At 58.8% G+C, this 22048-nt stretch overlaps 1 protein-coding gene and 1 pseudogene across 5 annotated transcripts in view; one reads left to right on the top strand and one right to left on the bottom strand.

Moving 5' to 3' along the window:
* The window catches only part of Smarcd3 (SWI/SNF related, matrix associated, actin dependent regulator of chromatin, subfamily d, member 3), a 128746-nt gene extending 109023 nt beyond the window's left edge, over positions 1-19723 (bottom strand). Inside the window, exons 1-6 of one of the 5 annotated variants that reach the window (XM_047561890.1) lie at positions 19142-19723; positions 11502-11643; positions 7885-8305; positions 4181-4316; positions 2519-2622; positions 1787-2333 (exon numbers count right to left, since the gene is read on the bottom strand). In XM_047561890.1, the coding sequence (XP_047417846.1) occupies positions 2157-2333; positions 2519-2622; positions 4181-4316; positions 7885-8305; positions 11502-11643; positions 19142-19304 (1143 nt within the window). In that variant the 5' untranslated portion in view covers positions 19305-19723 and the 3' untranslated portion in view covers positions 1787-2156. Of the gene's footprint in view, positions 1-1786; positions 2334-2518; positions 2623-4180; positions 4317-7039; positions 7170-7884; positions 8306-9594; positions 9621-11501; positions 11644-19141 lie in introns of those variants that run through there. The other 4 variants (XM_047561883.1, XM_047561885.1, XM_047561886.1 and 1 more) reach the window with 4 other exon arrangements.
* Positions 19724-21327: 1604 nt separating this feature from the next.
* Positions 21328-21415, top strand: LOC124992043 (uncharacterized; annotated as a pseudogene).
* The last annotated feature ends 633 nt before the right edge of the window (positions 21416-22048 follow it).

Here is a 22048-nt window from a genome sequence, read left to right as displayed (position 1 = left end):
TCACTGCTGAGTAGCTCTGGAGGGCTCTCCTTCGAGAGTCAGCAGAAGGAACATTCCAGACTTGGGACAAATGAGATTATAGCCAGGGAGGACGGGCTGAGTGTGGCATGTTTGTGGGCTGGAGATGGTTCTGGATCCACCAGAGGGTGTGTTCTGGGGAAAAAAATGAGGGCCTAAGGATTGCTGAGTCCAGCCGGCCCAGAAAGGCAGGCAGGGGCTGACCAGAGGGGAACCCCAGGTGGTTAGGGACCTGGGCAGGTGCAGTGCAGACTAGAGGTCGGCCTGAAGCTGTGCAGTGATGTGCTGGACTCGGCCGGCCAGGTGTCTTTGATGCTGACCACGTGTCAGATTCTGTCTGCCTTTGGCCCCGGGGACACCACCATGCCCTGTCCCTGTTTCTCTGCTCAGATGCCCTGACCTTCCCCCAGTCAACTGAATCTACTGATCAAAGGCAAACACCTGATTTTTCTTTCTTTTTTTTTGGTGGTGGGGCAGTGTTGGTACCAAATGCAGGGCCTCACATGTGCTGGGCAAGCGCTTACCACTGGGATAGACTGCCTCCCCTGGCTCCTTCCTTCTTAGGGAGGCAGCTGCTATCTGGCTGCGCATCTCACAGGGCTGCACACACTATGTCCCTCTGACTTGAGAGCCTCAGCATTGAGCAAAGGTCTCTGTGCTACTGTGGAAATAGAAATCACCCCCAAGTGTTGTGCCACAGAGATGCAAACTAGTGCTTTCCTGGGAAAATGCACCTGCGTCACAGGTGCCACACCCAGCCGCGTGACCCTCTGGGTGGAGGGCAGCAGTCGAGCCTTACCCTGGGTAAGGTGAGCACCCGCGATGCTCTGGGCATCACTGGGAGCAGGGAGCAGGAGCGGCAGCCCAGGACTTGCTCCCTGCTGTGCCCCAGATGGGGACGCACGGTCTCCTCTGCCTGTGCTTCCTGAGCATCCGAAGCCCTGATGGCTCCCTGCAGCGGGTGCCCGTGTGTTCAAGCCCACACAGAGGACAGCACCTGGCCCCCACCGGGGCCTCATTTCCTGGCGGCTGGGGAGGCTCTGGTGCCCAGGATTTGCAGATTTGGCCTGGAGCATCATCACGATGTGCCTCGCTGCCTCGTGGCAGCAAGAGGCCCCTCAGGCCTGGGCACCCTGGAGAGCTGGCGGGGCCTGTGGCGCAGCAGACCTTGCCAGGACAGCACCTGAGCACCGAGCAGGGAGGCACCTCCCTGGCGAGACGCTGAGCGCTTAACGGCGGACACTCTCCTGCAGCTCCTCTCCCTACACCAGGGCCAGCCAGAAAGCGGCACCAAGGGGCTGAAGACCACCCCTGCAGATGAGGCGAGGGCAGGGGCCCTGCTCCTGCCTGTTCCCAGCGGAGCCCACTACTCCCTGCAGCTCTTCCTGGTGGGCCATCGCTTCGCGTGCTCCACTGACACATGTCTTGCACCTCCACCACGCCTGGCATGCCATCGGCTCCCGTGCACAAGGCCAGGTGGCCACTGGCCAGCCCTTCTACTCCAGGGTTTGCAGGAAGAGCGCCTGGGTCAGGCCAGAATGATGGCGCCCCAAAACAGCGGCACCTGCTATCGGCTGGAGAGACTGAGGAGCCGGTCCTGTCCTGGCCTCCTGGGGAGCGGTACTGCTGGCTCCCCTCACCGGTCAGGGGAGGTGGCCCGGCCAGTGTGTGAGGCAGAGCTCCTGGAGCCCCGCCTCTGGGAGGAAGCCGACATTCAAAACAAGAGGACACACGCAAGAGCGCTTTGAACCTTAACAGGCGTGTATTGAGCTCTTCACGAGGGTCCTCAGCACACAATCTGCCAGAACCACTTGCCAAAGCAAAAATGTCCTCATCTCCTCTCAGCAGGAAGGGGCTGGCCACACGAGGTTTCCAGAGCTTGGGGGTGTCAGACTGGAGTCCTCGAGAGTTGAGAGGATCCCAGAGGGGACCAGGTGACAGGTCTTAACTCAGGAGGTAGGGACAAAAAGGAGCCTCCCTCTGGTAAAGGGAAGGGTCCCCAGAGGCAGGTACACACCTCCTGATCCCAACATCACCTGCAACCAGGGGCTCGGACACAGAGACGAAAGCCCGTCACTGGTCCCTCTGGGCTTGGGCCCCTCCCTGCTTCTCCCCAGGCAGTGGCAGTTTCTGTGGGCTCAGGCAGCCTGCAGGGGTGCATCTGGGGCACAGGCCACCTTGTTGCTGAACAGGCGCGACAGGCTGTGCTTGGCTGCTGGCCTGCGAGGCGTGGGCCGTGGGGACTGGAGCCCACGCATGTCCCAGAGACGCAGCGTGCCGTCATGGGACACGGTGTACAGCACCTGGCCATGCACCTGCGGGCAGGTGGGCTGTCAGCCCCAGGACTCCACCCAGCCACAGCAGGACGCCGGGCAGAAACCACCCGCACCCACGGCAGCCCCAGAGGAGCCGTGCCCAAGGGCCTTTGGTTTTCCAGGGGCTCTGGACCGGGGTTCCCCAGCAAGTTACCGAGGCCCAGGGCCCGGGCAGGGGCTCCTACCTGCAGGCAGTTGATGACGAAGCTGTGGCCCCGGAACACCCTCTGCAGCGCTCCAGACTGGGCGTCAAAGGCCCGGGCACAGGTATCGCCACTGCCTGTGAATACTGTGGACACACAGCAGCACACTGTGTCTTCCCGCCTGTCAACCCCTGCCAGAGCACAGGGACAGGGTGCAAGTGCAGTGTTTCTGGCCTGCCTCACAGGGGTGGCCCAGGGTTCTGGAGGGAAACACACGGGGCCTCTGAAAGGATCCAGAGCTCTCCCCACAGACCTGAGGGGCAGGAGAGTACTTGGGCGGAGACCCTCCCTGGTCTGCAGGGCTGGTGGCTGCCACCGGCCCTCCTTGGCTTCAAGTAGGTCTCTGCTGTCCCCCATCAGGACCTCCTAGGGTAAGGTCCCCACTCTCAGGACCTGTTTGATGAAGCTGGCCTCTGCCTGGTGCGTACAGGATGACCCTCATGTCCTGCAGACTCTGCCCCCAGTCCCCACCCGTTCCCGCAGGGACTAATCACTCATTCTGCCTTCTGGGAAATGACCCAGGCCCTCTGGGGCTCCCGAGCATGCTCTTGCTGGACTCCTGGCCTGGGGGAGCCTGCACCTGTTGGACCCCCTTCTTGGGCTTTCCTCCATTATAGCTTAGCCTACTCGTTCTCCGACTTGAAGGAGCATCGGGGTCACCTGCAGGGCTTGTTAAGGCGGCCTGCTGGGCCCCACCCCAGGGTTTCAGATTTAACAGGTGGCTCCTGGAACTCTCCATCTCTAACCAGGTCCAGGTGATGCCTTTGGTTCGGGACCATAGGATTCTGGGGCTGGGTGCCCCAGTAGCCGCCCTGGCACTAAGGCAGGATGCCAGCAGCTCATTCCATGGCAGGCATTCCAGGGAGCACTGTGGGGAAAGGGAGGAAGGGAGCCACATGGGTCAGTTAGGGAGCAGGCGACCGTGGCGGGCTGCCGGGGCCCTGGAGAGGCTGCAGACACCAGGAAGCAAGGACCCTGCCGGCCCACTTCCCATCAGCTGAGGGTCTTGTGGGGTCCACTCCCAGCACCCAAGGGTGCAGTTCCAGCACCTCCCTCACTTGCAGCCTGAGCCCAACCAAAGGCAGCACCCCCCTGGGGCTCTCTGGTGTTGGGGTGTCTATTCCTTACCCACTTCCTGCCTCCACCTGCCTACTTCCTGCCTTGTTGGTTTTTTGGTATTGGGGATTGAACTCAGGTACCTTACCCTGGGCCACACCCTGGTGCCTCCCCCTGTTGCTGTCTCACCTAAAGACTTAGAAAGTGTCCTTGAGAGGTGCTTTTGACCCCAGGACCTCTAAACATGCAGGTCTCCCCACATTCTTGTGAAGGCAAGGAGCTCCCAAATCTGTATTTGAATCTTCTTTGCAAAAGAAGGAGGAGGGGGCTGGGGAGATAGCTCAGCTGGTAGAGTGCTTGCCTCGCAAACACAAGGCCCTGAGTTCGATCCCCAGTACCGCAAAAAAAAAAAAAAAAAAAAAAAAAGGAGGAGGAGGAAGAGGAGGAGGAGGAGGAGCCGCCACCTCCAGAGGAGCAGGGCATGGAGAAGGAAGGCCAGGCACTGCCGGGAAGCACTGGAGGAGGAGCTTGGCAGGGGAGGCCTCGCGGCTGGCCGGTGATGTGGGCAGCGCAGGACAGGTCACTTACGGGTGCCCGCGTGGTACTTGAGGGCGCTCACGCTGTGTCTGTGGGCTGGGAAGGTGCGCACCTGCTCCCCCACATCCGCCAGCCAGCACCTGGCTGTCCTGTCCGCGCTGCCTGAATACAGGAGTCGGTCCACGAGCTGCAGAGGGGCAGGAGGGTCAGTGGGCCTCAGCAGGGGCAGCGGGCATCAGCAGGGGCTGGGACCTCAGGGGGACCTAAGGGGGGGCGGGGGCAGGGGCAGCGGGCAAGGGCTAGGACCTCAGTAGGGTCAGTGGGCCTCAGGAGCAACAGGCCTCAGTAGGGGCTAGAACTTCAGGAGGGTCAGTGGGCCTCAGGGTCAGCGAGCATCAGCAGGGGCTAGGACCTCAGAGGGTCAGTGGGCCTCAGGGGCAACAGGCCTCAGCAGGGGCTAGGACCTCAGGAGGGTCAGTGGGCCTCAGGGTCAGTGGGCATCAGCAGGGGCTAGGACCTCAGGGGGGTCAGTGGGCCTCGGCAGGGGCAGCGGGCATCAGCAGGGGCAGTGGGCATCAGCAGAACTTTCCCAGTGGTGGGATCCACCAAAGTACTCAGCCAGAGGCCCCAGTCTCTGAGGCCTTGGGTGCCCAGGTCCCTCGGGTAGGAGGGAAGCAGCTGGTGGGCACGGAGCCAGACCAGGCCCCAGGAGTGCACTGGGCTTCGGACCCAGAGTGGAGACCCAGCTCTGGCCTCCCGAGTGAAGTCAGAGAGGCCGGCCGCCCACCTGCAGTCCTGCACCTGCCAGCCACTCCTCACACACCCGCGTGGGCACGTGCCCTCCTGGGTTCAAACCTGCCCCTGCTCCTCCCCAGCTCTGAGGCCAGCACGTTCCTTACTGTCTCTGAGCCTCAGCTTTCTCTCAGGTGAATGAGCAAAGGTCACCTCTGCCTCAGAAGGTGGCCCCGAGGACAACTGCAAGGGCACAGTGCGTGCAGAGCCTCACGCTGTCTGAATGTGCTGCATCCCCGGGTGCAGCAGCACCTGCCCAAGCCCCGCAGGGCGAGATTGTCCTGTTTGACCCTCAAGCATCCCCAAAGGCCACACATTAAAGGCTTGGTCCCAGTTAATGGTGCTCTTGGGAGGCAGTGGGACCTTTAGGAGGCAGGGCCTAGTGGGAGGAAGTTAGGTCACTGTGGGCGTGCCCTGGAAGGGGATGTTGGGACACTGGCTCCTCTCTCTCTTCACCTCCTGGCGGCCATGAGGTAAGCAGTCTCCTCTGCCACATACTCCCACTATGATGTACTGCGCTGCCACAGATCCAAGGCAATGTTGCCAAGTGACCAAGGACTGAGACTTCTGAAATTGTGAGTTAGAATAAAACTTTTCTCCTCAAAAGTTGATTTTCTCAGGTGTTTTGTCATAGCAATGAAAAAGTTAACATACCGCTATATTCAAAATGTGGTACTGGGAATTTAACCTAGGGGCATTCTACCCTGAATTACCAGCTCTTTTTATTTTTTATTTTGAGACAAGGTCTTGCTAAGTTGCTGAGGCTGGCCTCAAACTGTGATTCTCCTGCCTCAGTCTCTGGAGTTGCTGGGATTATAGGCATGTGTCACCACAAACAGTTCTTGGGCATCACTGTCAAGTTCAGAGCCCAGACATAAACAGGACCCCCCTGCCTACACGCTGGGAAAGATTCTCAGGCCACTTTCACATCTGCTGGGTCCAAATGACATGGACCCTGGGAGACCAGGAGGGCTATTGTCACCACCAGCATCTGGCAGGTGAGGAACCCGCCAGCATGAAGAGCAGCAGAAGGTGTCACTCCAAGACGTGCCACCTCGTCATGAGGACAACCTTCAGTCAGAAGCACGTGAGAACTGGCAGGTGCAAAGGTGCCCTGACCCTCCTCTCTCCTAAAAGCAGATGAGACTCCCTGCCCCAGGAGGAAGAAACAGACGTTCTGAGCACCAGCGCAGGAGTTGAGGCCCAGGGGAATCCATGCCAACCGGCCTCCTCTGATTGTCCCTCCTGCCCCACAGCCTCTGCAGCCGGCTGGCCGGCCGAACCCTTCCTTGGGGCATTCTCCCCGTGTTCTCTTTTTGCTCTACTTAGCGCTCATTTTCCTGGGGAGGCTCCCCTTGCTGAGGTCTGCACGTGTCTCCCCAAAAGCACGTAATCCCCACGGGACAGTGTGGGGAGGTGAGGCCTGATGGCAGGCGCTGGGTCCTGGGATTGCGGGAGGCTGGGCTAATGCTGACCATGAGGGCAGAGACTCTGCTCCCTCCCTCTCCTGTTGCTCTGGCACCACAGGATGATGAAGGAAGTCCCTCAGCAGAGGCCAACACCGTGACCTCGGATTCGCAGCCTCCATAACCGTGAGAAATTAATTCCTGTTCTTTATAAATTATCCAGTCTGTGGTTGTTATGGTTTGGATACAAGGTGTCCCCAAGAATCTCATGCAAGAGACAAGGCCAGAATGTTCAGAGACTGGGCACAGCGGCACACACCTGTAACCCAGTGGCTTGTGAGGCTGAGGCAGGAGAGTTGCAAGTTCAAAACCAGCCTCAGCAACTTAGCTTAGTAGGGCCCTAAGCAATTTAGTGACACACTGTCTCAAAACAAAATATAAAAAGGGCTGGGCATGTGGCTCGGTGGTTAAGTCCCCGCTGGGTACACTCCTGGTGCCAAAAAAAAAATTCAGAGGTGAAGAGCTCAGACCTCGAGAGCCCTGAGCCCGACAGGGACTACCTGGCGGCGACGCAGGCAGGGCGCTGTGGCTGGAGGAGGCGGGCCGCGGGGCATGCCTCCCAGGCTCCCATCTAGTCCCTGGTGAGGGCCCTCAACCTTGCCGGGTCCTGAACGGCCTTCCTCCACGCCTCTGCCACGGTGTTCCGCCTCACCTGGACCCAGAGCGATGGGGCCAGCAGCCTATGGACCGAGCCCCAGGAGCTTTTCCTCCTCCGCTCGCTCCCGTCAGGTCTTTGGGCCACAGCTGACTTACACCCAGGAGTGTGTAAACACGTAAGACCTCCCTTGTTCATCTGTTCTATGTCGAGACCCTCAGAGGTCAGAGAGCAAGCTGGGATCAGAAGCCAGAGGGCCACTCTGCTCGCCCTCCCCATGGCAATGTCCACAGCAGGATTTAAGCTGGAAAAAAATGGGATGCACATCACCAAGCCAGCATCACAGGACCACGGCTGTTCCGGGTCACTCAGCCAAGCACCAGTCCAGAGCCCCAGGGCCGCCCTTTGCCCCCCGGAACCTAGGACATTTCGGTTCTTCCCTACTTGAGCCATGAAAACAGAGTCCTCGGCCAAACAGTGCGAAGACAAACGCGGGGTGAGGCTGACACCTCTCTAGGGTCCGCCGGCGTCTGGGCCCAGCCCCCTCATGCATGATCAGAAGGGGGCGTTGGGGCTTCAGGATTCAGGGGCTTGGTTGGGAGCTCCACCTCGGTCCCCACACTGTGAATGTGACCTTATTTTGAGATCAGGTCTTTAAAGAAGTGACTGAAGTTAAGATGAGGTCAAAGGTCATTAGGGTGGACCCCAACCCAATCTGACTGGTCCTTCTAAGAGCTTAGGACCCAGCCGCACTGCCAACAAGCCCAGGAGAGGCCTCAGGAGGACGCAGCCCTGCGACACCAGACCTCACACTGCCAGCCCCCACTGTGGCCCGTCACGCAGCCCGAGCTGGCCAGCACACCAGGCAGGGCAGCCCGTGGGCAGCGGCCAGCCGGTCTCACCTCCAGACAGATGACGGAGCCCTGGTGTTCCCGGAACACGCGCAGCTGCTCCCCCGTCAGGATGTCCCAGGCGCGGATGGTGGCGTCAGTGCTGCCAGTGAAGGCCGTGCGTCCAGGCGCGTCCAGCACCAGGCACAGCACGGCACCCGTGTGGCCCCGCAGTGTCTGGTGGCAGCAGCCGCTGGCTACCTGCCACACCTTGGCTGTGCCGTCTGTGCTGCCGGTCACCAGGAGCCCCCCAGCCATGGTCTCCTCCAAGCAGGGAGTGCCAGGGACGTCCCACGGGGTGGAGTAGGCCAGCGTCAGCACGCAGTTGCGGTGACCCCGGAGCTCCTGGGACACCTGCCCCCCATCCACAGTCCAGATGCGAGCCGTCCGGTCGTAGGAGCCACTGAAGAGTTGGTTATTGGCAACCAGGATCCTGGGGCAAGGGGGTAAAGGTCAGGGGTCAGAACATCAGGGTTCCCAGGATCCCCGCAGTTCCGGTGGGCGAGCCTTGGCACTGCAGCTGGTACGGACTCTTGCTCTCCGCCTGACTACCACACTCCCCTTCTGAGGGTCAGCTCAAGGCCGATTCCAGAAATCCACCCTGAGGCCCCGGGGCTCCCTTCTTGACTGAGATTCCCCCTGAGGCCCCGGGGCTCCCCTCCTTGACTGAGATCCACCCTGAGGCCCCCGGGCTCCCCTCCTTGACTGAGATCCACCCTGAGGCCCCGGGGCTCCCCTCCTTGACTGAGATCCACCCTGAGGCCCCGGGGCTCCCCTCCTTGACTGAGATCCCCCCTGAGGCCCCGGGGCTCCCTCCTTGACTGAGATTCCCCCTGAGGCCCCGGGGCTCCCTCCTTGACTGAGATTCCCCCCGAGGCCCCTGGGCTCCCCTCCTTGACTGAGATCCCCCCCCCCCAGGTCCCCGGGCTCCCCTCCTTGACTGAGATCCCCCCTGAGGTCCCCGGGCTCCCCTCCTTGACTGAGATCCACCCTGAGGTCCCCGGGCTCCCCTCCTTGACTGAGATCCACCCTGAGGTCCCCGGGCTCCCCTCCTTGACTGAGATCCACCCTGAGGTCCCCGGGCTCCCCTCCTTGACTGAGATCCACCCTGAGGTCCCCGGGCTCCCCTCCTTGACTGAGATCCACCCTGAGGTCCCCGGGCTCCCCTCCTTGACTGAGATCCCCCCTGAGGTCCCCGGGCTCCCCTCCTTGACTGAGATCCCCCTGAGGTCCCCGGGCTCCCCTCCTTGACTGAGATCCCCCTGAGGCCCCGGGGCTCCCCTCCTTGACTGAGATCCCCCCTGAGGCCCCGGGGCTCCCTCCTTGCCTGAGATCCCCCCTGAGGCCCCGGGGCTCCCTCCTTGACTGAAACAGAGCCGTGTGCCGGCTTGGCCTCCACTCATAGCAGGGACAGGGCTCAGACTTGGAAGACTCCGACTCTCCGTGTGACTCTGCACAGTCATGAAAGGGGGGATGGGGAGGAGGGGACAGGTGGGGTGGCTGACCCTTGCAGTTTGCCCAGAGCTGAACAGTTTCTGGGGACACAGGTCTTTCCATTTAAAGTCAGGAGACTAAGAGTACCCTTTGGCCACCTGACTGCAGGGCCACTGGAGAGCGAGAGCTCTGGGGAGGCTGGTGGGCTGAGGAATTCCACGCGCCCACCCTCCAGGGCGCCCCGGGTGAGAAGCTGGAGCTGCAGGTGGCCCTGTTGTCAGTTCCCACCTGAGCCCCATGTAGGCGACAGCGCAGCTTCAGGTCACAGCCCTACGGGCTTCCTGGCACACAAAGGGCCAGGGAGCCAGGAGGGTCTTCTGTGCAGTGGACTGGCGGCCTCAGGACAGGACGGGGCCTCGGGAGGCGGTGGTCATGGTTTATGCTCAGTTTGCTGAACGCTGAGAACCCTTCCCAGAAAAACACACGTTTGCCTTTGGTACAGAACTTTGCACGTGACTTCAGAGAGCTGTTTACTCCTGCGTTAAACCCTGTCTCCCCTGGGGAGGCCCCAAAGGGCTGAGGCCAGGACTGCAGCTGGAATGCGTCACATCCCTGCTGTGTGGGACCAGGACCTGCAGGGGTCAGGACCCTTCCTGCTTCAGGACCTGAGGGGGAAACCGTGGGGTGCTGAGGCAGGGTGGCTGTTTCCTGCCCAGGCTGGCATCCTGTGTGACGGTTGGGGTGCCAGGCCACTGACGGTCAGTGTTCCCAAGCTCACGCACATGGCCCACCTCTGAAAACATGGGAGGAAGTGAGTCCCGGGTCCTCGGAAGTGAGTCCCGGGTCCTCGGCTTCCGCTCTCACCCACTGGGAAGCATCTACCTGAGCGGTGGGTTGAGCACAGACACCAGTAGAAGACGCATGTGTGCGCACGTCTGTGTGCACGGTGCATGTGTTCACTGTGCACATCTGCATGTGTGTACACATGACTGCGTGTGTACGTGTGTGTGTGAGTGTGTGCTGTTTGCACGCGTGAGACACTGAACCAGGCAGAGCATGATTTCCACCTCCCACTGTCCCACGAGCGCTGGGTTTTCCAGCCAGCGGCCCAGCATGCACTGGTCCCTGAGGGCGTGGCCTTCCCCGCCTGATCCCGTCATGGCTCCACACAGATCTTCAATGACATCTTCTTTCTCAGGTCAGAGTGCTAAGAGGCCAGCCTAGCTGTGAGATCTGAGTTCTCCTTCCAGACTCTTCTCTGCCACCTCTGTCCGCCAGCGGTGGGCAGGTCTCCCACTTCAGGTGACGGGGGACAACCGCGTGGCTTCTGGAGGCAGGGGCTGGCCTGGCACCCCACGAGGTGCCTGCAGGCAGGCCTGCCCACTCACACATCTGCTGGCCTTTCTTCCCGGGGATGCTGCCTGCGTGGCTGCTGGCAAGCCATCCCCACCGAGGCATCTGGGTCTGGAACAGCTGGAACAGCTGGAATGGTCGGCCTTGCCCCTTCCGCCCAGCAGCATGCCGAAAGCCCAAGCGGCTGCGGGACCCACACCGCAGGCCCCTCCAGGCAGGGCCCCTCCCGCGCATGTGGCTGAGGGCCAGGGCGCCACCACCTGCATCAGGCAAGACCTCGTAGCCTGGGGCAACCATCGCACATTAAGCAAATAGTATCAAATTGATCTGATCAGCAGGGGAATTTCCATTGCTCAGCTCCAACCCAAATTCAATAAGGAAGCCTCGGGGGCCTGGGGGTGGACACTTTCCACAGCCACACAGAAAGCCGAGTTTCAAAACCCCTCAATGCTTCTTCAGAACAACCTGCACGTCCCCTCTTCCTAGAACCCGTGGCTACCATCAGGTGTCAGCGAAGTGCGTTCCTCCTGTCCCCATCTGTGGGTGCTGGAGCTCCAAGGTTTCTCCTGGCACCCAGCATGGCAGCCGAGTGCCCAGTTCCAAGGGGGCCTCCAGGACACTGGGACGCTCTGCCTCCTCCCAGGCCCCCACGCAGCCCTGGCAGAGCCCTCGGGCTAGGGTACACTTCTGTCTTGGGCCTTCCATTGCCGAGGCCACTGACCCACTGACCACATCAAGTTCTTCAGAGAACCTATGTTCCCCAAGGGCCAGGCCCTGTGACTCAGTCCCTCAGCTTGGCCAGAGACCGCCAACAAGACCCCAAGCCCCCAGGCCAGGCTGACCTGTTCACGATGGACGTGTGTCCTCGGTACACCTGCAGGCACCGCCCGGTCAGCACGTCCCACCTTCTGATGGTGCAGTCAGCGCTGCAGGTGAAGGCAGCCTCCTCCTCCAGCTGACAGAAGGTGACGTAGCTCTCGTGTCCTGCGGAGGGGAGAGATGAGTGGGCCCAATGCCAGCTCCTGCTTCCCTTCCAGTGAACGGGACCTGGCCATTGTCCACTCACTGACCTGGGCACGTCCCCCCACCTGTCCATGCCTCCATTCCCTCACCTGAAATGGGGACAGTGTCCACGCCCACCTCAGATCACCGTGCAGACTGGGTTTCAGCAGCAGCCTATGGCAGATGCCACGTGCTAGTTTTTTCTGACACTCAGGCAGGGTACTGTGGAAGGTCCCCAAGTTGCTAGGTCCTACACATGCCAAGGAATCTGAGACCCGACTCAGCAGAGGTTCTCTGCAGATAAGATTAAGTTAGGGGTAGCGACTTGGGAAGGCTGTCCTGGATTATCTGGGTGGGCCCTAAACGCCATCAGAAGCATTCTTATACGAGGGAGAGGGAGATCTGACACACTCAAGAGAAGAACGCCATGTAGAGGCAGACAAAGCGACCCATGTGACCACAGAAATGCCAGCAGCTCCCAGACAGAGGAAGAGGCAAAGAACAGATTGCCCCCTACAGGTTTCAGGGGGCATATGGCCGCTGACGCCTTGATTTTGACCCAGGGACACTTATTTCAGGCCCTGGCCTCAGGCACATGCAAGAGTAAACTGCAGCTATTCGAAGCACCAAGGGTCTCAAGGGCTCTGCCACAACACAGAGACCAAGAAGACACAGGCCAGCCGGAAGGAAATGCCTCGGTGCTGCCTGTGGCCGAGGGCTCAGCAGCAGGGCAGTGGCTGGACCAGCTTCCCAGGGCAGAAGCCTGAGTGCTGGGGGTGGAGGATCTACAGGGGTTGCTGAGAGTCAGGGACAGCAGGTGACACTGTCAGGCCGGCCATGATGGGGACATGTGGAGGCTCTAAGGCCAGAACATAGGGGGCCTAGCAAAAAGTGGCCCAGGAGGCTTGGATATGGTGAAAGCACGGAGACCACGTAGGAAGCCCTGTCTGGTCATGTGCACCTCAGCGCCCACTAGCTGGCCCTGCATCCCACCCCCAGATGCCCCTGCTAGACAGCGTGACGACCCCCCCAGGGACTCAGGTTCATGCCTGCATGCCATTGTTAAGCAGGCCTGGGAGCCCTCGGGTATCTGCCCAGGAGGGGGCCTGTGCTTCAGGTAAGATGTTTCCACCTGGGAAAACAACTCTGGAAACTGAGGACATCTGAGAGGAATTAGGATTCAAACATCAACAGAATCAAAGGAATGTTAACCTATGAGGGAGTCGATAAATTCAAAGGCTCACATATTTGGGGGATGTATTTGTTACAGTAGGATCCTGTTTTAAAAATTTTTTATCTTATTTTAAATTAAATTAAACCAAGAAAAGCACTCAGAAACCAGATGTAGTTCATGAGTGGCAGGATCTCCACTCAATGGAACTACAGCCACCAAACCAGGGCCGGGCGGCTAAAGACCCAAAAGGTTTTTATCATATTTTAAAATCTCGTTCAGATGTCTGGGTCGGCAGACAGGGATCTCAGAAGCTTCTGGGTGTTGTTAAACTGATTCTTTCTTTCTTTCTTTCTTTTTTTTTTTTCTGTCCTGAGCACAGGCCGTTACTTCTGGAAGGAGTTAACTTCCTGGGTTCTAAGAAACAGAATTTTTTTTAAAAAGAAAAGTTTTCCAATCTTCTTGGAGAGCACACACCAGGCTGCTCTGAAAACAATGTAGGAATTAAGTAAACACTTGAAGAAGTGGCAGATAATGTTTCCCTTAAAATACACATCAGCATAAGAGTCAGGGCAGAATGCGTTTGGCAAAACAGCCCAGATTCTCGCCGCCCGAAGAGTTTATAAAGTACTTTAACATTGTCAACACACTTTGCCTGAGACGAGATCTGTCCCAACCTTCCTGCTGCCACCACCAGGATGGGTAGTCTTTAGGGAGCTCCGGCTTCGGATCCCCAAGGGCAGAGGACACCCAGGCTGGGAGGGCAGCCGAGGCGTGCTGAGGCCACCCGGGGGGGCTGCTCACACTGGCCTGCAGGGGAGCCACAGCCCACGGCCCCCGGGGGACCCTTGCCACAGAGAGCTGAGGCCAAGGGAGGTGAGAAGGAGGCTGAGGCAGTTGTGCCAGCTGCTCCAGCAAGTGCAAGGCAAGTCACGAAGAGCAGGTAAGAGCCCAGCCTGGCTGGAGAGCGGGTCAGCTGCTCAAGCCACCCACCCAGGGCTGCCGCAGACCCGAGGTGTGGGACCACCTTAGGACCCGGGGAGAAAAACGCAGAGCAACACAGACTGCAGACCAGTGAAAACGTAAAGGCACACAAAGACCCCCGCAGAGGCCACCACACAGGGACAGGAGAGCTCTCGTTTCATTTTGGGTCTTGTAAGGGGCTGGGGCTCTCTACCCCTGAGCATCTGCCCAGCTTCTGAGTTTTTCAATGTAAAAAAAACCTCTGAACCTGAGCCAGTCTGACCCAACGGCCTCTGTCATCTTCCCTCTGCGGGTTGGGCCGGCAGAGGCTCCCGCATTGGTCAGGGCTCTGCTGTGGATGAGCCCCCTCTGAACACTCACCCCGCATTGAAAACACACCCGCCTGGGTCACGTGTCAGAGCTTGCCGGCAGAGGGGCCTGGAACTCGCAGAGCATGTCCCCTTGCTGGCGCCACCCTGCTGTGCAGCCCTGACCCCCATGACCGGTATTCCACAGGCTCCTGGACAGGCCAGACCCAGGCCTGTGGGGTCACCTCAGGGGGTGGGAGGAAAAATGCACACCAGACCCAGAGCCCAGGATACCTCCAGGGACCTCAGTGCCTTGGCCTTCGGCTGTGGGAATGATGCAGAATAAGCAAAAACGCCAAGCTAAAAATAAATATTTTTGAAGGGATGAAGAATGCAGATAAGATGCAGTTATTATGTTCAAAAGAACACACTGAGGCTCCAGGGTTCCCGCCGAGGTAGCAGCCCTGCCCGCCTCCCTGAGCACCCACAGGCTTGCAGGAGGCCTGGGGTCAGGCTGCTCTCTCCCAGCTCAGTGAAAGCAGCTGGGAGGGCCTGGGCTGGGGACCCAACCTGGCGTGTGCCCTGGACTGCATGTGAAAGGAAGCCTCCTTTCCCTCAGTGTCTCAGCGGCAAACAAAGCAGCTGGCCACTCCAACAGCCAGCAGGTGACAGGGATGTACAGTGTTCTTGACCTTACCCGGCCCTTCTGGTACATGAAGAGAGCCGTCTGTGGCAACTGTTTGACTGCCAGAGCCAACTGTCCCTGCCCCTGTGGCTTCACCTGGCCCCCCAACCCTCAGTGGACTTTGAGGGGGCTCCTGGTCCTCCCATTTCCAGATGGGCTCAGACACTCACAGTCCTCACGCGGGAGATGCTTTCCTCAGCTCCCAGAGGGCCCTCAGGACTGCACCCCTCTAGCCAAGTCCCTCCACCCCTGCAAAGCCCTCCCCATGGCTATCTGGGATGCAGGGACTGCGCCCCTTGGGGAGGAAGCGATAGCCCTATTGGTACTCACACTGGGTCCAAACTCACTAGCATCCTCTCAGACGCTTCCGAGTTACCCTACTCACAGGGCCAGGCCCCACCGACGCATCCTAGAGCCTCATGTCCCCTGGGGTGAGGCTGATCACAGAAGCACAGGGCTGTGGCTGAAACGAACTGACAAAGCCACTGCGGTCTTTAGTGCATCCCAACCCCCATTAGGAACCCGAACTGCCGCAGCCTGGGCCTCCTGGACTGCTGTGGTGGGACCAGGCCCGCTGCCCACATTTGGTCACCCAGATGCAGTGGGGCTACTCCTCCCAACACAACCTCCAGCCAGGCCATGGCCCTCCATGGTCTCCCCAGGCTCTCCTGCCTCCCTCTCTGCTTCAGCTGACACCCGCAGGGCGCCCACCACCCCAGACAGCTTGAGTCTTGAACCTAGGACAGAGGGCATTTTTATGGACTTCCTCCAGCCAGGTGAAGCTGGTGTTGTTCGTGCTTGAGCACCTTCCCTGCAGCCCCTGAGCCCTTCTAAACATCACGTATGAATTGTGAGCACCAGAAGAGAAGCGGACCTCACCTCCTCGGCCAGCTTTCTGTCCAATCCACCTCTTCCCTCCCTGATCCTCTTGGAGTCTCACCTCTGTGCCTTTGCTTCTGCCCTACCTGAGGCCCAGGCACCCTCTGAACCCCTCCAAACATGACCCTGGCTCATGGAACACGCTGAGAGTACCAGCAAGCATGTGGAATAGCCACCATGGACTGGAAACTTCAGGCTTAGTCCCTTACTCAGCAGAAACTAAACAGGACAGGTACGCCATTTTGGGAAATGCAGTTCACCTCTGTGATCCAAAGAAGTGCCCCGTAGGAAGCAGACACCCACTGCACAAAGTGAAAAAGAGAGGGCTGGGGATAATTACAGTCCAAGCAATCCTCTTTACAGAATAACTGGTAATTAAGCCTTTTTCACTGTAAGCTCAACTGCACTGGAAAGCCCAAGGCCATTAGGAGTTGAACGTGAGCCGGGTGCAGAGGCCCAGGCCTATAATCCTAGCAACTCCAGAAGCTAAGGTAGGAGGATCACAACTTCAGGGCCAGTCTCAGCAAGTAAGCTAGGCCCTAAGCAATTTAGTGAGACTCTGTCTCAAAATAAAAATAGAAAAGGGCTGGGGAAGTAGCTCAGTGGTAAAGCACCCCGGGTTCAATCCACAGTCCCCCCAAAAAAGAGGTGAACATGGTCATAGTGAGGGGAGCCTGCTCTCCAGTCTGCAGCTCTTCTGGGGCCCCTAGAGCAATGACAATGGGCCCAGCAAGCCCGCACCCCACAGGAAACAGCCCTCGCTTTGTCCCCATCCCACTCCTTGGTCCCAAACCCACTAAGCTCTGCAAGATACACTGAAAACCTCTGGCCCCTGATACCTCTACTGCTGAGAGCAAAGCAAGAAGCCCTCTTCAGAAGAAATGCTCACGGCGCAGTCACCGACCCCAACTCCTGCCCAAGAAACCCAGGCACGACCAACCAGGAGGTTTGAATTCAGAGGCTTCTTGAGCCCCGAGCTGCACACGGGCTGGCCCTGGGCAGGCGTGGAGATATGCCGGGATCTGCAGGCAGCACCGGGGACCAGGCCGCCTCTGGTTGGCCACTCGGCCTGGGCACAACTTCCCCTGCAGTGGCATCCCAGGACAGTCACACAGCGGGAAGAAGCCCTCTCTGCCATGAGCCAGCAGTGAGACCCTGGACAAGGCCGGCAGCACACTGGACCTCACAGGGCAGTGTCTGGAAGCACTAAGGTGTTCTATGTGTGGACAAATAAATCTGCGAGGATTAACCAGGTAATAAAGACCACCCAGACATGCATCTACAAAATATAAGGAATGAGACAAATGCTGAGACATCTTACTAATATCTCCCCCAGGCCAAAACAAACCCTTCAGGAGGAGGGAGCTGGCCAAAAACCGAGCTTTCCGTGGGAGAGCACACCACTGTGACTCTTGAGAGTCAAATCAGTAGAGGAGATTCTCAGGATAAACATACTTCACTCCCTCTGTCCTTGAAAAAAAAACTGAAACCAACCCTGGTAGGAAAGGGCTGCGGTCCTTTAATTCAACGGTTCTCCACTCAAATAGGGATGGCTCTCAGCGAGAGCAGGTCAGGCACCCGTGTGGAAAGTAGACAAGCAGCAGAAAGGGTCACCAAAGTGCTGTGAAGCAGAAGGTGCTGACGCCAAGCACAGAGCTAAGCACAGGGTGGGCTCTGGAGGCTTCAAAGCTGCCCTGGGGCAGGCCAGTGCCCACCAGACCAGAACCAGCCTGGAAAAGACTGGAGCTTAGCTGGGGAGAAGCCCACCAGGCAGTGGGGCTCACACAAAGTTCCCCAGCCCCAGGTCCCCCAGGCTGGCTGTGCATCCGGGCCGCCAGAAAGCCTATCACAAATGCTCATTCTGGGGCTCTATTCATGGGGAGTCACTGAGCCCTGGCCTGAGACCATTTCTGAAACCCACTCCAAAGAGTCTTATGTTTAGGGATAGATACAAGTTAGGTTTAAATTTTCTGCTGATCTCAGCTCTTCTATTTCTTGGAAGGTGTCTCTGTTTGGGAGGAGGGAGTGCGTGTTTCTTTCTTTTTTTTGAGACACAATAAAGTTTTTATCTCTGACAATTTTTTTTCTATAAATTCTGGAGATGAACCTTGCCCTAAAAATGAAGACTTAATGTCCATCTATAGAGTGATCAGTTTGTGAGGCTGAATAGTCTGGATAAATTCCTACTCATTCCCAGCATAAATATCCAAGTGCAAACTGAGCATTAGTTATTTACACCATGGGGAAAGATTTAGAGGAAAAAAAAAAAACACATTTATTTTTTTCCCTCAGCATGCTGGAGATGGTGAACCCGCATGTACTTGGTCTTTGTGGCCATCTCTCCATTGTCCATACCAGCTCCCAAGTAACTGTTGATCCAAAAGTCATTCCTATTGGGCTTTGAAATCTTTACCTTAACTGTTTTTAACTTGAAAATAGCAGTGTCAGGATCAGCCGATGTGGAGGCGACCATCCCATCTCAGCTGGAAGGGCTGGGTGAGGCCACCCAGGATTTGCTGATTGTGGCAGAAAAGTCCACAGTGATAAAGAGCTGCACTCAGTGAAGGTCCTCACACCTTGTCAAGGTCTGTCAAGGGGATTGCCTGCACTACTGCAGCAGGCCCGCAGCCAGGGCAGGGAGGGACCTCACACACACTTCAGAGTGAGGGCACTGGAAAGGCCCAGGATGGGGTAAACCCAGGGCCACTCAACCGGAGTGAGTACACACATGCAAACCAATAGCTATGCAGATGCAAACCGGTTCCATAGGCTACGTTTACACTACGTGAATGCCTCCTGATATTTCATCTCCTACTCAAATATGCAAAACAGATTGAACGACCCCCCCTGACCAACGTGGACCAATCCCACTCCTCACCCTTCCTCTGCAGCAGCTGGAATGAGGCCTTAGAGAGCTGGGCAGGGTGGCCATGGGGGAGAGGAGGTCAAATTTCAAGTCTACTCCCCATGTTGTGCTGCCTGGCAAGTTACTGAACCCGGGCCTAAGCTTCCCTTCGTGGGGTAACACTGTGGGAAGATGACACTCTAGCTGCACACCACCGCCCCCAGAACCCCTTTTGTTACCACAATGGCCCCAAAGAAGAAGAGCCCACTAAAGGTCACCAGTTCATCCAGCGACCTGGTAAGATTTGCTTAGAAGGGGCAGAGGTGCGAATTCTTTGTTTGCTGAAACTGTTGGAAAGGTAATGAATTCCTGCGGCCAGTTGACACAGGATTTTGCCCGCGCGGCGGGCGCCCCTCGGCCCACCGGACTCCACCCGCACCCATCCCACCCCAGCATCTCCTGCCGCCCAGCTGTGCGCTCACCGGCCGGGCGCTGGGCCCGGACGAGCGCTCCTCCAGGAGAGTGCCGCGATGGGCTGGGCGGACTTTTTCAGGAAGGGTCTGAGAACCAGATTGCTGAGATCACGCCCGGGGCTGGGGAGCGCGCGGGAGAAGCCGGGCGGGGTCTACCTTGCAGGAGCGCGCAGCACCGGCCGTCCGCTGTGCTCCAGAGCCTGGCCGTGCCGTCCTCGCTGCCGGTCAGCAGGCGCTGCCCATCCGGGCTCAGGCTCAGCCAGTTGATGCCCCCGCGGTGATCCGCGCAGACCCTCAGGGACGACCCGCCGCCCCCCATCCCGCCGGCGGGGCCCCGGACCAGGAGCCGCTGGCCCCGCTAGGAAGCGGCGCTCCCGCGTCCGCGCGGCGGCTCCGTAGGGCGGCACCGGTCCGCGGCCATCGAGGGGCCCCGGGCGCCCGGCTTCGGAGGAGGCTTGAGGCGCCGGGTCGGGGCCCCAACGTCCCTGCCGCCCACCGGCCTTGGGCAGGGGGCTGCGCCGGAGTCCCAGGTGCGTGGGCACAAGCCGCCCCGTCCCGCTCCGGGATCTGAGACCCGCACCCCAGCCGGCGGGCGGCGGCTGCGTCTCGGGGGCGCAGGGAGGCCCCCGGAGGCGGGCAGAGCACCCGAGGCCGAGTGCCCGGCGCCCCGCGCGGGCAGCCCAACGCGGAACAATACGGCCCGCCTGGCTCCTCCTCAGAGACCACCCCCAACCTGTCCCCTCCCACTCGCGGGCCGCGCGCCAGTCCCCACCCCGCGTCCCGCAGCCGCCCCCCGCGGTGCCTAGGCTCAGGCCTCCGCCCGCCGCCCCACTCGCGCCCGGGGGACACTCCACGTGCCACCCTCCCGGCGGCCCAGGCTGCCCCTCGGGGCTCTACCCCTGCCGCGCCCGCCACCCCATCCCTTGGGCCGGGAGAAGAGGAACGGGGCGGACGGAAGGGTCCAGGGACTTGGGGGGTCCCATTGGTGGGGGACGCGGCCGGGTAAGCCCTAGTCGGTCCCCTCGGGAAGCCACGCGCACTGCCCGAATTCGGTCGCAGCCCCCCGGGCTGGGGTGCGAGCCGGGGCGGGTCGGTGGAGCTTCCGGAGAGGCCGGTTCTCCTCTCCCCGCGCCACCACCGCACCTCCCTCCGCCCCCGCGGCGGGGCGCGGCCGCAGACGGTGCCTGCGGTCTGTGCGGGAAGCCCACGCGGCCAGCCCGCCCGAGCGCGGTCGCCTGGTTCCCATTAGAGCGGTTCCGGCTCCGCGGGGGGCGGGGGAGGTTACCCCCTACCCGGATCCTCCAGGTCCTAAAGGTAGCAGGATTTCCCGAACCCCCAGAGAAATCAATTCGGCTGCCCCCAAACTTGTCAATCAGCTTTCACCTCAACTCGAGGAGTGTGGACTTCCACGAAGTGGACCTCGCAGGTGTTGGGGAGCAGGTGAAGGAGTAAGGGGCGTCCTCACGGAATGTGGCGTCATTGCAGGAGAGGAGGCATGGTGGAGGTGGGTTGAACGGAGGCAGGAGGCTACTGGAGAGAAGGCGGCAGAGGGGCGGGGACTGGACAGGCTTCATTTTACCCAGGGTTTGGGTGGATGATGACCGTTTCCAGATTCCCCTAGTGACTCATCTGAGCTCATCAGGGGACCTGTGAGCTTCAGGGTGTCTTTGCATCTTCATCCAGCTGTGAAGACTGCTGGGCAGCTAACTCTACAGGTGTGGCCACCAGGTGAAGTGGGCTAGGGGCTCATGGGCAGCTACAGCACCAGCCCTGGGAGAAGGTGAGGTGAGGTCGGTGGAGACCAAGACTCAAAGAGCAGACAGAGGGGACCCACATGTTCTGGGCAGAGGGTCAAAGAAAATCAGGAAGTCTTTTTTCCAGGAAACGAAGAAGGGGAGCCTGTTAAAGGGGAGTGGCCAGGGCGGGGTAGGATGAGGGCCGCACTCTGGAGGAGCTTTCCCAACGGTGGGCTGGAGGGGACAACCATGCTAGCGAGAAGGTTCCACTTCCAAGCAGTGTTGACTGAACAAGATGGGATCCTACACTTCTGGTCCTCCACGCAGCTGAGGTAGGATAGAGGAAATCAAGATAGGTAGAAAGGAGACAAAGGGTAAGGAAAAAGAGACCCGCTGTAAACCTGAAAGCCCCAGACCCACTATTCTTCCAAGCCGATCACTCCCAAAGTTCTGAAAAATCCACAAAGATTAGAGTTACTGTAAATTCACTCATTTATGAAAGAAAATTGCCTCGTTTTGATCAAAGTTTTAGAGCACTATGCACCTACAGGATGTATTTTCAGATTAGATAAATCAAAGATGCACTTTAAGAAACCTGTAATATAGATCCTTCTGTACATGAGCGTGATGATTGAGTGTGAGATGTGCCTCCCTCTACACCTTGTTATGACTTGGGCACATTACCCATCTGATGTCAAAAGAAAGAAAGAAAGAAAAGAAACCTATAATATAGGCACATTCCAACAGTTATCTAGACAGAGGAGGTAATGTCAACCTAAAGATCCTGGAGAGGAACTGACCTCCGTCAATACCCATGATCAGAGAGCTGAGCTCACCTGGCAGACCTTGTGCCCACATGCCTTCCCCATGCTGTCCTCACAAAGTTGCCTTTAAAAGAAGAGCCCCTGGGGCTGGGGCTGTAGTTCAGTGGTGGAGCACTTGCCTGCCATGTGCGAGGAACCGAGGCCCGGGGTTCAATCCCCAGCATGAGGAAAAAAAAAAAAAGCCTGAGACCCTGAAACTGCATCTTGTCCTCAAGAGAGTGCAAGTTCTGCTCTGAGAATATGTACCTTCACCCTTCCTAACAAAGCTCTTGCTCTCTTTGCTAAAACCTGATTTGGACCTAAATTTCTTTTCTTCAATTTGTCAAGACCCCGGAAGGTCCAAATAGAGGTAACTTCTGCTTCTCAAGAGACTTCCTTGATCCCTTTTATGGTGACACAGCCACCAGCAAACTATCCACCTCCATTCCCAGCCTCCAGCATGCAGAAGATGTTCAAAGCCACCAGCTGCCACCAGCTCCCCAGCCCTCAGCCCTCACACTGCT

The sequence above is a fragment of the Sciurus carolinensis genome, chromosome 8 (assembly GCF_902686445.1).
Source record: "Sciurus carolinensis chromosome 8, mSciCar1.2, whole genome shotgun sequence".
Classification (NCBI taxonomy): Eukaryota; Metazoa; Chordata; class Mammalia; order Rodentia; family Sciuridae; genus Sciurus; species Sciurus carolinensis.
Note: the sequence above shows the minus strand (reverse complement) of the source record. Positions and strands in the feature narration are given on the sequence as shown.